General features: G+C 41.4%; 1 protein-coding gene across 1 annotated transcript in view; it reads left to right on the forward strand.

Moving 5' to 3' along the window:
* The window catches only part of LOC121549544 (succinate--hydroxymethylglutarate CoA-transferase-like), an 84,276-nt gene that overhangs the window by 23,930 nt on the left and 40,809 nt on the right, over positions 1 to 19,537 (forward strand). Inside the window, exons 4-6 of the mRNA XM_041861343.2 lie at positions 13,456 to 13,521; positions 13,976 to 14,025; positions 14,283 to 14,405. Of these exons, the coding sequence (XP_041717277.2) occupies positions 13,456 to 13,521; positions 13,976 to 14,025; positions 14,283 to 14,405 (239 nt within the window). The remainder of the gene's footprint in view (positions 1 to 13,455; positions 13,522 to 13,975; positions 14,026 to 14,282; positions 14,406 to 19,537) is intronic.

A 19,537-nucleotide genomic window follows, 5' to 3' on the forward strand; every position in this document is an offset into this window, starting at 1 on the left:
AATTCTTCTCCGAATGGTCGGTCGTTAGGGTGCTAAGTATTCTGATTACTGTGAGCGTAGTTTCCAAATGTATAAGTGTTGTGTCTCTTTCTCTCTCTTTTCTTCTTTATCTACTCCTCCCTTTCCTTTGATAACCAATCAGTCATGCTGTTGTTAGTCCACTAGGGACCTTTTCTCATGTATTAAGTATGTACATATTCTGTGTTATTATTTAGTTAGCTAGTAAATAAATAATTAAGCCAATTTGTGTATTGCTGACTCATAAGTAAGGTTGGAGTTCTTGTGGATCCAAGGATTATGCGACGTTCAGAATGAGGACTGATATGCGGTAATGATTTATAAGTGACTGTTATCGATATATAACATATATATTTTAGAGTTAAATGAGTTAATTGTTACATGATTAATTTAATTGGGTAACAATTAAACATAGTTAGTTAATTTGATAAATAACAGTCATCACATTAATGAAAGTCACGTCACGACATGTTCCATGTTGATAAACAATCAGGTAAAAGGATTTTTTAAATTACACACTCACACATAGTGCATTTAAGTAGGCCTAGCTACAACCATTATGTCCTGGAAGTCATTTCTGCCTGCCACAGAGGTGAAATACTTTGTAAACTTTTCCCTGACAGAAACTGCCTCCTGACCTGCTCTGTTGGCCTTGATGGCTATGCCTCTCATACCTTGCCTCATCCCTGCCCCACTCTGCTGTAGCCACATCTCCACATCACAAGGCTTTGTGAGGAAGTTATGGAGGATGCACATTGCAAACACTAGGGTATCAACCTTGCTTGGCAGTAGGTTGGTTTTCTTGTAGAGGATCCTCCATCTGGCCGCAAGGATCCCGAATGCCTTCTCCACTGTCATTCTAGCTCGACAGAGACAATAGTTGAAGATTTATGTATTGTAGCTGATGTTTTGCCGGCATATGGCCTCATCAGGTAGGGCTTTAGTGGGAAGACAGCATCCCCCACCATTGTGTATCGTATCTTTCCCAAATCTTCACCCTCAGGCAGAAAGGCATCTTGGGGCACCTGCAGGGTTTTTGATACCATTGCCTTTCCAAGTGGGGAGTTGGCATACACTCACTGTTTCTCCCAAAATCCCCCACTTGAATAGCAGTGAAGCAGTATTTGGCATCCACAAGGGCGAATAGCACGACGGAGAATGTTCCTTTATAACAATAAAAAACGGCTCCCTGAGTTTGGTGGTTTGGTGATCATAATATATTTTCCTCTTGAAGTTTATCTCCAGGTTTCCTCAGTGGGTCGTGGCAGATGGGTCACCAGCATCCTCCTCTCTATGGCATCACAGATCTCCATAATCCACTGCAGCACTGTCTTGAGTCCAAGACGATAGGTGAAGGCCAGGCTGCAAATAGTCTCCAGATACCAAGTTAACAATAAATTCTATTTTACTCTTCACAGATGTTGAATTGCGCAAAACCAGATGGAAGTCCCTCCGTGACACTTTTGTAAGGCACCTACGGAAGGCCCAACCCAGCAGTTCTGGGGGAACCAATCCGAAAGAATGAAAATACATGAAAATATTTTCATTCTTGACACCTTACATGCAGCCATGAAGGTAAGTTATAATATATTTTTGACGTACCGATCCCATGGCATAGTGTTTATGAACTACTATGCAAAACGACGCTGGATTCAAAACGTAGAATTTTTCAATTTAAATTATTATATAAAATTCTTGCTACCAATAGAATGCAGATTTTGCTGCGAAGAGACAGAATCATTAGATCATTTGATTTGGTACTGTCCATTTCTAGCTTGTTTTTGGACACATGTCCAGGAATGGCTAAAGTATTGCAATATTTACCTGGAGCTAACCCTGCAGATAGCATTACTGGGTGATCTGAAAAGTCATAGTCAATCGATCAATAATATAATAATACTATTAGCAAAAATGTTTATTTTCAATTTACAATCTGTAGAAACAATGAGAATAGAAAGGTTCAGAACTTTTGTAAAACATCACAGGACAGTTGAAAAATATATGGCAAATAGAAATCCAAAATGGATGGTGTTAAGAGATAGATGGGTGGTGTTGAATGGAGGTGAAGGATGGGACTAATAACAACTAACAACAACTAATAACAACAAGATAACTAATAATGTAAGCATACTGTGTCCATAATAAGTACACTGCTCAAAGGGAACACTTAAACAACACAATGTAACTCCAAGTCAATCACACTTCTGTGAAATCAAACTGTCCACTTAGGAAGCAACACTGATTGACAATACATTTTACATGCTATTGTGCAAATGGAATAGACAACAGGTGGAAATTATAGGCAATTAGCAAGACACCCCCAATAAAGGACTGGTTTTGCAGGTGGTGACCACAGACCACTTCTCAGTTCCTATGCTTCCTGGCTGATGTTTTGGTCACTTTTGAATGCTGGCGGTGCTTTCACTCTAGTGGTAGCATGAGACGGAGTCTACAACCCACACAAGTGGCTCAGGTAGTGCAGCTCATCCAGGATGGCACATCTGCTAAATGACGTAAATGTAAATGTAATCAATTCGAGCTGTGGCAAGAAGGTTTGCTGTGTCTGTCAGCGTAGTGTCCAGAGCATGGAGGCGCTACCAGGAGACAGGCCAGTACATCAGGAGACGTGGAGGAGGCCGTAGGAGGGCAACAACCCAGCAGCAGGACTGCTACCTCCGGCTTTGTGCAAGGAGGAGCAGGAGGAGCACTGCCAGAGCCCTGCAAAATGACCTCCAGCAGGCCACAAATGTGCATGTGTCTGCTCAAACGGTCAGAAACAGACTCCATGAGGGTGGTATGAGGGCCCGACGTCCACAGGTGGGGGTTGTGCTTACAGCCCAACACCGTGCAGGACGTTTGGCATTTGCCAGAGAACACCAAGATTGGCAAATTCGCCACTGGCGCCCTGTGCTCTTCACAGATGAAAGCAGGTTCACACTGAGCACATGTGACAGACGTGACAGAGTCTGGAGACGCCGTGGAGAACATTCTGCTGCCTGCAACATCCTCCAGCATGACCGGTTTGGCGGTGGGTCATTCATGGTGTGGGGTGGCATTTCTTTGGTGGGCCGCACAGCCCTCCATGTGCTCGCCAGAGGTAGCCTGACTGCCATTAGGTACCGAGATGAGATCCTCAGACCCCTTTTGAGACCATATGCTTGCGCGGTTGGCCCTGGGTTCCTCCTAATACAAGACATTTACATTACATTTACATTTACGTCATTTAGCAGACGCTCTTACCCAGAGCGACTTACAAATTGGTGCATTCACCTTATTTTGTTAAAAAAAAATTTGGGGGGGGGATAGAAGGATGACTTTATCCTATCCCAGGTATTCCTTAAAGAGGTGGGGTTTCAAATGTCTCCGGAAGGTGGTGAGTGACTCCGCTGTCCTGGCATCGTGAGGGAGCTTGTTCCACCATTGGGGTGCCAGAGCAGCGAACAGTTTTGACTGGGCTGAGCGGGAATGGTGCTTCCGCAGCGGTAGGGGAGCAAGCAGGCAAGAGGTGGATGAACGCAATGCCCTCGTTTGGGTGTAGGGACTGATCAGAGCCTGAAGGTACAGAGGTGCCGTTCCCCTCACAGCTCCGTAGGCAAGCACCATGGTCTTGTAGCAGATGCGAGCTTCAACTGGAAGCCAGTGGAGTGTGCGGAGGAGCGGGGTGACGTGAGAGAACTTGGGAAGGTTGAACACCAGATGGGCTGCGGCATTCTGGATGAGTTGTAGGGGTTTAATGGCACAGTCAGGGAGCCCAGCCAACAGCGAGTTGCAGTAATCTAGACGGGAGATAACAAGTGCCTGGATTAGGACATGTGCCGCTTCCTGTGTAAGGCAGGGTCGTACTCTCAGAATGTTGTAGAGCATGAACCTACAGGATCGGGTCACCGCCTTGATGTTAGCGGAGAACGACAGGGTGTTGTCCAGGGTCACGCCAAGGCTCTTCGCACTCTGGGAGGAGGACACAACGGAGTTGTCAACCGTGATGGCGAGATCATGGAACGGGCAGTCCTTCCCCGGGAGGAAGAGCAGCTCCGTCTTGCCAAGGTTTAGCTTGAGGTGGTGATCCGTCATCCATACTGATATGTCTGCCAGACATGCAGAGATGCGATTCACCACCTGGTTATCAGAAGAGGGAAAGGAGAAGATTAGTTGTGTGTCGTCTGCATAGCAATGATAGGAGAGGCCATGTGAGGATATGACAGAGCCAAGTGACTTGGTGTATAGCGAGAATAGGAGAGGGCCTAGAACTGAGCCCTGGGGACACCAGTGGTGAGAGCACGTGGTGCGGAGACAGCTTCTCTGTGGAGCCCGATGACACTGAGGACGACGTGGTGTCCCCGAGCCATGACCCTATGCTTCAGATGCCTGAACAACAGTCAAGACCAACCACTACAGACACGGCTCAAGACTGGCAGCCAAGAAAAAGAAAACAGAAGGTCAACCATCAAGATGTGGATGAAGAGCTGCTTGCATTTGTCAGGAAGCAAATCCCTTCTGCTGCTACCTCGGAGCATGAGGATGAGGCATTTGTGCTCAGCCTTGGGCCAGAGCTGAAGAAAATAGGAAGAAACAAGGGACGTCTGAAAGTGCAACTACTATCATTGAATGTAAACTGGGATGACCAGCATGCAACACCTCTGCCACCACCTCCACTACCACAATGGCTCTTTGGTGCTCCGCATGGAAGATGTGGACTGCGGCCTATGATGTATGGCCAGCCCAGGCATTAATACTCCTAATCACCAGGATCTAGATCTCCAACACATAACTGGGATGACCAGCAGGCAACACCACTGCCACAAGTAGTTCGCACGGTAGAGGTGGACTGCAGCCAATCATGTACGATGAGCCAAGGGATCAGTAATCACCAGAACCTAGGTCTCCAACACATAGCTGGGATGATGGCTTCAGTACATTCTTTCAATAGACCTGGGACAGAGACTCCTAGCCACATCGATAATCCCCTCCTAAAAGGCAGATCCCAGACCCATGCATACTTAGGCCTATGTTCTGTGTTAGAGTTTTAAAAAGGGAAACGTTTATGTATGCACTATTTGCACTTCTTTGTTGTTGCAGTTATATTTGCATTGCACCTTGTATTTATTCAGTGGATATTGTAATTGGGAGGGATATGTCGTTTTTTGTTTACATGCCTTGCTGTGGCTGTACATCTCACCTACAACAGGTGCACCATGCCTTGCTATGACTGTTAATGTCACCTTGAATAATTATAAATAATAGACTAAACTAAGAACAGTGTGTCTTACTAACCTTGAGTATAATGAAAAGACACTATAGCACCTGGTGATCTTGCTGCTCCCTAGATGTAATGGAACATAGGCCTACATCTGCGGAGCATCATGATCACCAGTGTGCTGGAGTTTCTTTACACTATAGTATACTGCTTTTCTCCATGCACCTGCCAACAAAAGACAGAAGAGTCTCCATCTCTTCTGCACTTATCCGGAAGTATTGGTGATGTCGGGCACGGTCCAAGAGCAGCTCCTGGTCAAGGTGGTAGTATTGCCCATGCTACCTTCTCAGTACATTTATGGGATGCACCAATAACCTCCTCCTCCTTCCCTGTCTGCGCCTCAATAATACAAGGGCGATCAACTTATGTCTGCTAATCCTTGCTGTTTAGAAAAGCATACATAAAGTATTGTTTATTTTTTACTTGTTTGGATGAGTATAATATTACATTTTCTTATTTTATGGGCTTTTATTCAGTAAATGCATTGTTTATATCTCATACTAGAGTGGTTAGGTTGTAAGGTGAAAGAGACTGGCTAATTATAGTACCGAATGAGTGGCATTTATATTTCCATGAGCGTAGTTTCCAAAGTAACAATGATAGTTTGAATCTCTGTCTCTCACTTCCACTCTGACCCTCCTTCTACCCAAGCATTCATGCTATTGTTAGTCCAGTCCACTAGGGTCCTGTTCTCATTGTATTACGTTAGTAATCAATAGCCTGTGTGTGTGTGTGTGTGTGTGTGTTTGTATTCTGTGTTATTATTTAGTTAGTTAGTAAATAAATAATTAAGCCAATTTGTGTATTGCTGATTCATCAATAAGGTTAGGGTTCTTGCAGATTCAAGGATTATGCGACGTTCAGAATGAGACTGATAAGAGGTAATTATTTAATAAGTGACTGTTATCGATATATAACATATGTATCTCCTAAGAGTTTAATTCGGGAGATTATTAATTTAATAGAGTGACAATTAAACATAGTTAGGTAATTCGATAAATAACAGGCAATACATTAAAGTAAGTCACGTCACGACATAATGTATACAAGGCATATGGGAGTCTGTGAGAGGAAAGTGCCTAGATGTGTAAAACTACAATTTGCATTTATTAAATTATACACCTGTCCTGGCAATAATATCACTATTGTACAATATGCAATCATGTACTTACCCATGTTACCACTCCTCAATCGCGGTGAAATCAGAAGACTCAGAATACATTTCAACAGGGTCACTGAAAAATGCAGGCAAGAAAAAGCGCTAACAACATCGTCCCGCCCCCAAAGTAATATAATTGGTTCAGAGTTAGTTTAGATATTTCAACCTGCGTGTCCTGATCGCGTCTGGTGTGGGTGGACAAAATCAATATGCGCGCGATGGCGCACGCTCGTGCCCGGTCTAGTCAGCATGTAAGCATGATGGAATGTTAATTGCTTAATTAACTCACGAACCACACCTGTGTGGGAGCACCTGCTTTCAATATACTTTGTATCCCTCATTTACCTCATGAGAGGTTAGACACGCACACAGCAGGATGAGAAAGCATCACAGTAGCCAGACTGGCCTGTTTGTCATACTGTTTCTTTCCTGTAATTTGGTTACATTACTGTGTGGACGTTGTTAAAGGCCTATTATATTTTGTGGAATTGCCTATTGTTGATATTCTGTAAGGAGCCGATTTCTACGCACACCTTTCCTACGCACTTCTCAGTAGTTGGTATTCAGACTTACCTTATGCAGGTGTGTAACCTGCTTTGCAGGCATGGTTCCCTTGCAAGTGCTGAATACATTTACAGTGCATTCGGAAAGTATTCAGACCCCTTGACGTTTTCAACATTTAGTTACATTACAGCCTTATTCTGAAATGGATTAAATAAAACATTTCCTCATCGATCTACACACAATACCCCATAATGACAAAGCAAAAACTGTTTTTTAGATTTTATTGCAAATGTATAAAATAAAACAATTAAAAGATTCCTTATTTACATAAGTATTCAAACCCTTTGTATGAGACTCGAAATTGAGCTCCGGTGCATCCTGTTTCCATTGATCATCCTTGAGATGTTTCTACTACTTGATTGGAGTCCACTTGTGGTAAATTAAATTGATTGGGCATGATTTGGAAACGCACACACCTGTCTATGTAAGGTCCTACAGTTGACAGTGCATGTCAGAGCAAAAACCAAGCCATGAGGTCGAAGGAATTGTCCGTAGAGCTCAGAGACAGGATTGTGTCAAGGCACAGATCTGGGGAAGGGTACCAAAACATTTCTGCAGCATTGAAGGTCCCCAAGAACACAGTGTCCTCCATCATTCTTAAAGGGAAGAAGCTTGGAACCACCAAGACTCTTCCTAGAGCTGGCCGTCCGGCCAAACCAAGCAATTGCGTGAGAAAGGCCTTGGTGGAGGTGACCAAGAACCCGATGGCCACTCTGACAGAGCTCCAGAGTCCCTCTGTGGAGGTGGGAGAAACTTCCAGAAGGACAACCATTTCTGCAGCACTCCACCAATTAGGCCTTTATGGGAGAGTGGCCAGACAGAAGCCACTCCTCAGTTAAAGTCAAATGACCGCCCGCTTGGAGTTTGCCCAAAGGCACCTAAAGGACAGACTATCAGAAACAAGATTCTCTGGTCTGATTAAACCAAGATTGAACTCTTTGGCCTGAATGCCAAGCGACGCGTCTGGATGAAACCTGGCACCATCCCTACGGTGAAGCATGGTGGTGGCAGCATCATGCTGTAGGGATGTTTTTCAGCAGCAGGGACTGGGAGACTAGTCAGTATTTGAGGGAAAGATGAACGGAGCAAAGTACAGAGAGATCCTTGATGAAAACCTGCTCCAGAGCGATCAGGACTTCAGACTGGGGTGAAGGTTCACCTTCCAACAAGACAACGAACCTCAGCACACAGCCAAGACAACGCAGGAGTGGCTTCGGGACAAGTCTCTGAATGTCCTTGAGTGGCCCAGCCAGAGCTCGGACTTGAATCCGATCTAACATCTCTGGAGAGACCTGAAAAAAGCTGTGCAGTGACGCACCCCATCCAACCTGCACAGAGCTTGAGAGCATCTACAGAGAAGAAAGGAAGAATCTCCCCAAATACAGGTGTGCCAAGCTTGTAGCGTCATACCGAAGAAGACTCAAGGCTGTAATCACTGCCAAAGGTGCTTCAACAGAGTCAATGTAAAATGTAAATGTACTGAGGAAAGGGTCTGAATACTTACAGTATGTAAATGTGATATTTCTGGGTTTTTTTTTATACATCTGCAAAAAAATCAAAAAACCTGTTTTTGCTTCGTCATTATGGGGTATTGTGTGTAGATTAATGAGGGGGAAAAACAATTTAATCCATTTTAGAATAAGGCATTAAAGTAACAAAATGTGGAAAAAGTCAAGGGGTCTGAATACTTTCCGAATGCACAGTAATTCCACCGCTGAACACCCTCACACTTGCAGTCCAACAGATTTTCTCCTGGATTTTACATTCAATAGGTTTTTCAGTACATTTATCTTAAGCCATCCCTTTAAATACGGTGTACCTTTTTAAAATGTTGTTGACAGACTCAGTAGAATACATCGAGAGAACAGGTTCAGAATTAAAAAAATAAAGTCGAATAGTTTCCGTTTCAGCACCAACTGGTAGATTTAAAAATACTCTGATCTTGTAGATTATTTAGGCACATTTTAGGGTTAGGAAAGTAAGCATGAATCATAAGAAAAAACATAGAAAATATATTGATGAATCAAAAATACAGTGGTTTAATTAATCCTAAAAGTTGTCATATTCAAGTTCAATCCATGAAATATTGGAAGGTGGAAGAAAGTTTACAACAAGAGTTGACAATAGTCCTATAAATCTACCCTAATTCTCACTATTCATAGAACTGTATGACAACGGTCCAGTCGTCGTGAACCGTGCGCCAGGCTCCAGGTTTAACCTGCCAAGTGAGGTTTGAGTTCCATAATGTTTCAAATAGGCTACATGTCCCAAATTATTGCACAACCTTAGCATAATATGATCCACTAATGCTAACGACCCTCAGGAACAACTACAGACGTGACAGAGGAAAGAAAGGTAAACAGAATGGACTGGAATGATGCAAATTGAAAGCTACAAATTGAAGAACTAACACTAAAGTGACAGTTATAAATGTATGTTGGTATTACTGAAGGTGGCTCCCGATAGTGGCTAATATTTAACACCTCAACTGACATTTTACCCTGCCCCCACCCCAATGGACATTTATCAAGCTGAATAGCCACCACTAGTCAGCTACCAGCACCCCCTCCTACTCCCCAGGTCTTCCTACCTCCCCTCCCCCCCCTGCTGCTCCCCTATGGACATTACCATTAACTGTACCCTGTAATTACACCTTTAACCCTATCCATGTGACTATTAAACTCTCTAATCTATAGTGCTGTTTCGGATTGAATCCCAGCCCAAGTGTTACCTTGATGTGCTTCGTTGTCGTCAAGGCATATAGCCCCCCCAACAGGCTCTAAATGCTCTAAAGTTATTAGTTGTTACGCACCTGGTGGGTGCTTTACTAGTCTGACAACTCTGTTTGTCTGACACAGGAGAGAATTTTCGACCACTGGAGGGCATTAAAGTCCTAGACCTCACAAGAAAAATGCACATAATATTCACATATAGGCCTACTCTTTCATTCCTCATTCAATTAGCCACTATCATTTATTGGTGTTCCTTTGTGGGCCAGAAACTGGTTGTTGTTGTGTGTGCATGCTGTGTAGTGTGGCTGGGTGAAAATTGCCATTATCTCAGTATAATAGATAAATAAAGATCTAGCCTATTCTCTTGTTTTGCAGGGTCCTGGCTGGCCCATTTGCCACAATGATACTGGGAGACCTAGGTGCTGAGATTATCAAAGTCGAGAGACCAGGCAAGTGATGAGACAAATTCAGTGTTACATTCTGTGAGCTTTTGGAAAAAGCTAAATTGTTGTCGTGGAAAAACAAAGGAGGCTCACTTGCAACGTGACACCATCTTATAGACTACAGTATTTTAAAAAAGTTGTCAGTGGCTCTGGCCATCAGCAGCCACATGATGTCACTGCTGTGTAAAGACGAATGTGAACCTACTTGAAGGTTTGTGAACAGTCTAAAGGCCCTGTTCGAATGCTCTTATATTGACAATGCATCCTTCCTTGAAGTAATCACTGATCTAACATAATTTGATAGGTGTGAGCAAGCCTTCCACTTCGTTGCTTTCACCAATAATGTTATGTCAGATCAGCGAATACCTCAAAGAAAGGAGGGAGGAACATAGTCGCGGGAAGTAGTTTGGGGGTGGGGTGCTGCGATTGGGTGGTGGGGGGGGTGGCGCGACAAATTTCCACCCAACCAAACAGAAAATATATATGATTATAAATAGCGCAGTGCCGCTGCCTTCACTTCACAAGTAAGCAGGTGTGTAGTACTGGACCTAACTTTTTTCAATTTGAGAATACACAGAACATTTATTCTGAGCAATTCTAAATTAATTCTATTTAATCACCACAACAATTCCATGAAAAACGATTGAATTACAAACCAAATAAATATGAAGGCTACAGCAGCCTAGAGGTACGTAAATGGTGGTTTCTTCCCTGTCTTCTCTCTGGCAAATGTGTGCACTGCAGAGGCCCGTTGGAGAATTGACAACTTCTGAAATAAATCATTTCACAGTGTCTGCCTTGATATTCATATTACCTGCCTAGGACACCCAAACCAGAGTAGCCACCACAAAGCCGAAGAGCCTGACCACCACTGGAAGTTGCTGTAGCCCTGTTTGGGATATTTAGCCTATATTAGCTATTGGTTGAGACGCAGGGCCCGTTCTAGCTTGGTAGGCTGTATCAGGGTGGGAAATTGGGCCAAGTTAAAGGTAATAATGCATTTAGGTTATAGTTTATTGAGATGCATGAGTACACCACACCAAAAGCTTGATTTTATGGCTGTTTTAAAACAAATTTCCTGCAAATCTACGTATGATTTATGTTCACTACTTGGTCAATTGACTTGCTGATTAAATCTATACAAATAAATTATCTGAAGAAAAATATAAATGCAACATGAAAGTATTGGTCCCATGTTTCATGCGCTGAAATAAAAGATCCCAGACATTTTCCATACGCACAAAAAGTTTATGTCTCTAAAATGTAAAGTTGGTGCACAAATCTGTTTACATCCCTGTTAGTGAGCATTTCTCATTTGCCAAGATAATCCATCCACCTGACATGTGGCATATCAAGAAGCTGATTAGACAGCATGAGCAGTACACAGGTGCACCTTGTGCTGGGGACAATTAAAGGCCACTCTAAAATGTGCAGTTTTGTCACACAACACAATGCCACAGTCTCAAGTTTTGAGGGAGCGCACAATTGGCATGCTGACTGCAGGAATTTCCACCAGAGCTGTTGCAAGAGAATTGAATGTTCATTGCTCTACCATGAGCCGCCTCCAACGTCGGCTTCTTCACCTGTGGGATCATCTTAAACCAGCCACCCGGACAGCTGATGAAACTGAGAAGTATTTCTGTCTGTATTAAAGCCCTTTTGTAGGGAAAAACTCATTCTGACTGGCTGGGCCTGGCTACCCAGTGGGGGCCCACCCGTGGCTGCGCCCCTGCCCAGTCTTGTGAAATCCATAGATTAGGGCCTAACGAATTCATTTCAATTGACTGATTTCCTTATATGAACTGTAATTCAGTAAAATCGTTGAAATTGTTGCATGATGCGTTTTATATTTTTGTTCAGTATATATGAATTGATAGTTCACCCCTCTGTTTTCTTTTATTTTGTAATAGGGTATATTGTAACCATGTGCTCAAGCTAATCAAAGCTGTCCTTTTAGAGCTGCGAAGGGCACTTCAATCATTTAAAATATTAACTCATTAAGATCTGTTGCCTATACACCTAATAGTCATACTCATCACTTCTTATAATTATTATAAACAGAAGATTAACCCTTCTCACTATGGTGCTCGTTTAGTAAAGTTAGATCAAAGCTGAATCAATGTCTCGCAAGATTACATAACGATACATTAGTGTTTTACATAACAGAACCGAATATAATAGCATAGCATAGTAGGCCTATAACGTTACTGTTACACCAAAAACACTTAATTTCTTATAAGATTTTAGGATGGTTAGCTGAAGCTGAATAGTAAAAACAATGTATACAGTACCAGTCAAAAGTTTGGACACACCTACTCATTCAAGGGTTTTGCTTTATTTTTACTATTTTCTACATTGTAGAATAATAGTGAATACTTCAAAACTATGAAATAGCACATATGGAATCAGGAAGACCTGATTCACACGGTCTCCTCTGAACATTTGATGTTGAGATGTGTCTGTTACTTGAACTAAGTGAATAATTTATTTGGGCTGCAATTTCTGAGGCTGGTAACTTTAATGAACTTATCCTCTGCAGCAGAGGTAACTCTGGGTCTTCCATTCCTGTGGCGGTCCTCATGAGAGCCAGTTTCATCATAGCGCTTCATGGTTTTTGCGACTGCACTTCTTGAAATGTTCCGTATTGACTGACCTTCATGTCTTAAAGTAATGATGGACTATCATTTCTCTTTGCTTATTTGAACTGTTCTTGCCATAATATGGACTTGGTCATTTACCAATCTTCTCTATACACCCCCTACCTTGTCACAACACAACTGATTGACTCACTTAACTGGACTGAATTTCTTTACCGCACCAGCATTGCTATCCAATGCCTGCACGATTTATGCAATAAACTGAGATATATTGCGGTGCTATACTTTTATTTTGGGCTGCGCTACAGAAGGCTATATCTGTCTGCAAATACAGGACTAGTAAAGGCCCAGTGAACTAATTAAAAAAAATATATATATATATATATATATATATATATATATATTTTTTTTTCAGGGGGTGCTGCAGCACCCTCAGCATTTTAAGTTGGAGACGGATTTTGAACTTTCCTCAGCACGTGCAATGTTGACCATTGGTCAATGTTTCACTAAAATCATAATAATGTAATTATTCTAATATCCAGCAGACCAGTGTTCAATTCAGTTTTGAAGCGATTATTCTGTTGGTTCCATTGTACCAGGCAAACTCGATCAAGCTAAAGTATTTGAACGCGTTATTTGAATAGTCTGATTAGTGACAATTTCTGGCAGGTTCTAAGGATGACCCCAGATCTTTGGACCTCCGTTTTTTGGTGATGAGAATGCTTATTTTCTCAGTTTCAAAAGAAACAAAAAGGTACATATTGTATTCATATCTAAAGAGTGAGTTCCGTCCTGAACTTCCTGACTCAGGTCACGAACCCGTCACCCACTACACAGTTACATATCGTTACTGACTCATAGTCAACTGCGCTAACTGACGGACCAAGAGAATAAATAGCCTTTTATTTTGTGAGTGTCAATTGACTTCTGATCTCTGGGTGGGTGACGTCACTGCATGATGACTACTAGCGTACACAGATCACTAACTCACATCAGTTACTCGTACAAGTAGCAGTGTCTATCCTGTATTATCACAAGTTGCTACTGTTTGCTTTACTTTACCATTTGCTTTATCCGATGTATTTCAATTTTGCTTGAAAAATCTTAGGACAACTAAACAAATACACTAAGTTGTCTATCCCGTCATCAATATTTGACAGTTGCTTAAGTTTAAGAATGTGTTATTTTTGTCTGGATTTTATTTGTAGAGCATTGCTGTGAATCTCAAAGACCCAAAAGGAACCAAGGTAATTTTAGAGGTAAGATGATTGGGAAGGTGCTATTTCTCTGCACGGTATTTTCCCTTTCAATTCCACACATATTGAATGGGCTGTAACAGGCTATTTTTCTATTCCACTTTAATTGCATATACATGGAATCATGCTAGAATGACCATCACATTCCATTCCTCTCTTTAGTCTCTCCCAATTATGTGTGTGCATTGACATTTTAAATAAAGATTTGGATGACAATATACAGCACAGCAGAAACAGACGTAATGGACTGCACTCCTCGGCTTGCAGGGATGTGTGATGTCCTTGTGGAAAACGATCTACCTGGAAAACTTGATCAGATGGGACTTGGCTACGACCATGTACACAAAGTAGCCCCTAGACTGGTGTATTGCTCCATATCAGGAACCTACCTCTGGCTCTCTCCTCGTTCGTCCACACACAGCTTTCAAATAACTCCAACATTAGATTGAACACAACATACACCCTTCTGTAACTCTATTTCTGTGATATACATGTATGAAATACTTAGCATCAGAAAACCTTGCAACACTTTATATTAAGTTGCCCCTATTACTATGTAACTTCACAGTAATAACTGTAGTAACACAGTAGTTTAATAGGTATCACTATGTAATTACATGGTAATAGGGTTGCAGTTATTACACAATTGGAACAAGGACTGTGTAATTACACGTCAACTTGCTGGTTATTCCACATGTGTAATAACATCAGTAACTGCACTTTTCTTTTTTCACTATGTGAATGTTTTGTTAGAACACATTTGAAAGTCACCTGTTGCAGCTCTGTGTGTGTAACATTTATTTACACTTTTGATACCTTCTGGAAAGAAAGCTTGTTTTATAAGGAGGATGGGATCCACCCAAATCATTTGGGTTCCTGGATCCTTTCACATTATTATAAGGCTGCTTTGAGACAATGACTTATCAATGACCCAAGCCCAGCTCAGTAAATCCCTACCATTGTGTTGCTGAGTTGTCATAATGCTTCAGCAAATGTACATTATCCCAGGGGCGTTGGAAGACACAATGTAAGTAACCTAATTTATGTACCTCTAACTGCCCTGAATGCCTCTGCTGATCCTACAGCTATTGTATGCAGTAATCATGTGCATATGAACCATATACTGTTAGCACTGAGGTGGTGTGCCCTAGTAGGAAGTCCACTTTGTGCAGCTCATCCTGCCCAAACATAAATAACATGAGCATGTCTACTTCTGCTAAGCTTCCCAGTAAAGTGGTCCTCTGTAGCTCAGCTGGTAGAGCACGGCGCTTGTAACGCCAAGGTAGTGGGTTCGATCCCCGGGACCACCCATACACAAAAATGTATGCACGCATGACTGTAAGTCGCTTTGGGTAAAAGCGTCTGCTAAATGGCATTATTATTATTATTAAAACAATCAAGCTTCCCAGAAAAGTGTTAAACCTAGCCCATGTTAACATATATAGCTTAAGAAACAACGTTCATTAAATCAATAATTTGCTAGTAACAAATGACATTCATATTCTGACAATCTCTGAAACTCACTTAGATAGCAATACATGGTTATAATATCTACAGAAAAGACAGAAATGCCAAAGGTGGAGGTGTTGCTGTTTTATATTCCGAACCACATTTCTGTAAAGCTTAGAGAGGATCTAATATTAAATACTGTTGAAGTAATATGGCTACAGGTTCATCTGCCTCACCTAAAGCCCATTCTGGTGGGATGCTGCTACAGACCACCAAGTGCTAACAGTCAGTATCTGGATAATACTGTATGTGTGAAATGCTTAATAATGTATGTGATATCAACAGAGGTGTATTTTCTGGGTGATTTACAAATTGATTGACTTTCATCAAGCTGCCCACTCAAGGAAAAATGTAAAACTGTAACTAGTGCCTGTAACCTGGTTCAGGTTATCAGTCAACCTACCAGGGTTGTTACAAACAGCACAGGAATTAAATCATCAACATATATTGATCACATCTTTACTAATGCTGCAGAAATGTTCTTTAAAGCAATATCCAAATCCATCCGATGTAATGATCACAATATACTAGCCATATCAAGGAAAACCAAAGTTCCAAAGGCTGGGCCTAATATAGTGTATAAGAGATCATAGAATAAGTTTTGTAGTGATTCCTAAGTTGTTGATGTAAATAATATTTGTAGGTCTGTGGTTTGTAATGAGGAGCAACCAGATGCTGCACTTGACACATATATGAAATTGCATATACCAGTTACTAATAAGCATGCACCCTTTAAGAAAATGACTCTAACAACTGTTAAATCCCCGTGGATTGATGAGGAGTTCAACAATTTTATGGTTGAAGGGGAAGAGGCAAAAGGAATGGCAAATAAGTGTGGCTGCACAACCGATTGGCAAACGTATTGCAAATTGAGAAATCATGTGACTAAACTGAATAAAAAGAAGAAGAAACTACACAATGAAACAAAGATACATTTCTTAAAGAATTATAGTAAAAAGCTTTGGAGCGCCTTAAATGAAATTTTGGCCAAAAATGCAAACTCAGCTCCATCATTCATTGAATCGGATGGCTCATTCATCACAAAACCCACTGATATTGCCAATTACTTTAAGATTTTTTCATTGGCAAGATTAGCAAACTTGCAACAAACACTGACACTACACATCCAAGTATAACTGATCAAATTATGAAAGACAAGCATTGTAATTTTGAATTCCATAAAGTGAGTGTGGAAGAAGTGAAAAAAAATATTGTTGTCTATCAACAATGACAAGCCCCCAGGGTCTGACATCTTGGATGGAAAATGACTGAGGATAATAGCGGACAATATTGCCACTCCTATTTGCCATATCAACCAATTGGATATCCTTTTTAAAATGTTGTTGACAGACTCAGTAGAATACATAGAGAGAACAGGTTCAGAATATAGGGATCAATTAAAAAAAATAAAGTCGAATAGTTTCCGTTTCAGCACCAACTGGTAGATTTAAAAATACTCTGATCTTGTAGATTATTTAGGCACATTTTAGGGTTAGGAAAGTAAGCATGAATCATAAGAAAAAACATAGAAAATATATTGATGAATCAAAAATACAGTGGTTTAATTAATCCTAAAAGTTGTCATATTCAAGTTCAATCCATGAAATATTGGAAGGTGGAAGAAAGTTTACAACAAGAGTTGACAATAGTCCTATAAATCTACCCTAATTCTCACTATTCATAGAACTGTATGACAACGGTCCAGTCGTCGTGAACCGTGCGCCAGGCTCCAGGTTTAACCTGCCAAGTGAGGTTTGAGTTCCATAATGTTTCAAATAGGCTACATGTCCCAAATTATTGCACAACCTTAGCATAATATGATCCACTAATGCTAACGACCCTCAGGAACAACTACAGACGTGACAGAGGAAAGAAAGGTAAACAGAATGGACTGGAATGATGCAAATTGAAAGCTACAAATTGAAGAACTAACACTAAAGTGACAGTTATAAATGTATGTTGGTATTACTGAAGGTGGCTCCCGATAGTGGCTAATATTTAACACCTCAACTGACATTTTACCCTGCCCCCACCCCAATGGACATTTATCAAGCTGAATAGCCACCACTAGTCAGCTACCAGCACCCCCCTCCTACTCCCCAGGTCTTCCTACCTCCCCTCCCCCCCCTGCTGCTCCCCTATGGACATTACCATTAACTGTACCCTGTAATTACACCTTTAACCCTATCCATGTGACTATTAAACTCTCTAATCTATAGTGCTGTTTCGGATTGAATCCCAGCCCAAGTGTTACCTTGATGTGCTTCGTTGTCGTCAAGGCATATAGCCCCCCCCAACAGGCTCTAAATGCTCTAAAGTTATTAGTTGTTACGCACCTGGTGGGTGCTTTACTAGTCTGACAACTCTGTTTGTCTGACACAGGAGAGAATTTTCGACCACTGGAGGGCATTAAAGTCTTAGACCTCACAAGAAAAATGCACATAATATTCGCATATAGGCCTACTCTTTAATTCCTCATTCAATTAGCCACTATCATTTATTGGTGTTCCTTTGTGGGCCAGAAACTGGTTGTTGTTGTGTGTGCATGCTGTGTAGTGTGGCTGGGTGAAAATTGCCATTCTCAGTATAATAGATAAATAAAGATCTAGCCTATTCTCTTGTTTTGCAGGGTCCTGGCTGGCCCATTTGCCACAATGATACTGGGAGACCTAGGTGCTGAGATTATCAAAGTCGAGAGACCAGGCAAGTGATGAGACAAATTCAGTGTTACATTCTGTGAGCTTTTGAAAAAAGCTAAATTGTTGTCGTGGAAAAACAAAGGAGGCTCACTTGCAACGTGACACCATCTTATAGACTACAGTATTTTTAAAAAGTTGTCAGTGGCTCTGGCCATCAGCAGCCACATGATGTCACTGCTGTGTAAAGACGAATGTGAACCTACTTGAAGGTTTGTGAACAGTCTAAAGGCCCTGTTCGAATGCTCTTATATTGACAATGCATCCTTCCTTGAAGTAATAACTGATCTAACATAATTTGATAGGTGTGAGCAAGCCTTCCACTTCGTTGCTTTCACCAATAATGTTATGTCAGATCAGCGAATACCTCAAAGAAAGGAGGGAGGAACATAGTCGCGGGAAGTAGTTTGGGGGTGGGGTGCTGCGATTGGGTGGTGGGGGGGTGGCGCGACAAATTTCCACCCAACCAAACAGAAAATATATATGATTATAAATAGCGCAGTGCCGCTGCCTTCACTTCACAAGTAAGCAGGTGTGTAGTACTGGACCTAACTTTTTTCAATTTGAGAATACACAGAACATTTATTCTGAGCAATTCTAAATTAATTATATTTAATCACCACAACAATTCCATGAAAAACGATTGAATTACAAACCAAATAAATATGAAGGCTACAGCAGCCTAGAGGTACGTAAATGGTGGTTTCTTCCCTGTCTTCTCTCTGGCAAATGTGTGCACTGCAGAGGCCCGTTGGAGAATTGACAACTTCTGAAATAAATCATTTCACAGTGTCTGCCTTGATATTCATATTACCTGCCTAGGACACCCAAACCAGAGTAGCCACCACAAAGCCGAAGAGCCTGACCACCACTGGAAGTTGCTGTAGCCCTGTTTGGGATATTTAGCCTATATTAGCTATTGGTTGAGACGCAGGGCCCGTTCTAGCTTGGTAGGCTGTATCAGGGTGGGAAATTGGGCCAAGTTAAAGGTAATAATGCATTTAGGTTATAGTTTATTGAGATGCATGAGTACACCACACCAAAAGCTTGATTTTATGGCTGTTTTAAAACAAATTTCCTGCAAATCTACGTATGATTTATGTTCACTACTTGGTCAATTGACTTGCTGATTAAATCTATACAAATAAATTATCTGAAGAAAAATATAAATGCAACATGAAAGTATTGGTCCCATGTTTCATGCGCTGAAATAAAAGATCCCAGACATTTTCCATACGCACAAAAAGTTTATGTCTCTAAAATGTAAAGTTGGTGCACAAATCTGTTTACATCCCTGTTAGTGAGCATT

The sequence above is a fragment of the Coregonus clupeaformis genome, chromosome 34 (genome assembly GCF_020615455.1).
Source record: "Coregonus clupeaformis isolate EN_2021a chromosome 34, ASM2061545v1, whole genome shotgun sequence".
Taxonomy (NCBI): Eukaryota; Metazoa; Chordata; class Actinopteri; order Salmoniformes; family Salmonidae; genus Coregonus; species Coregonus clupeaformis.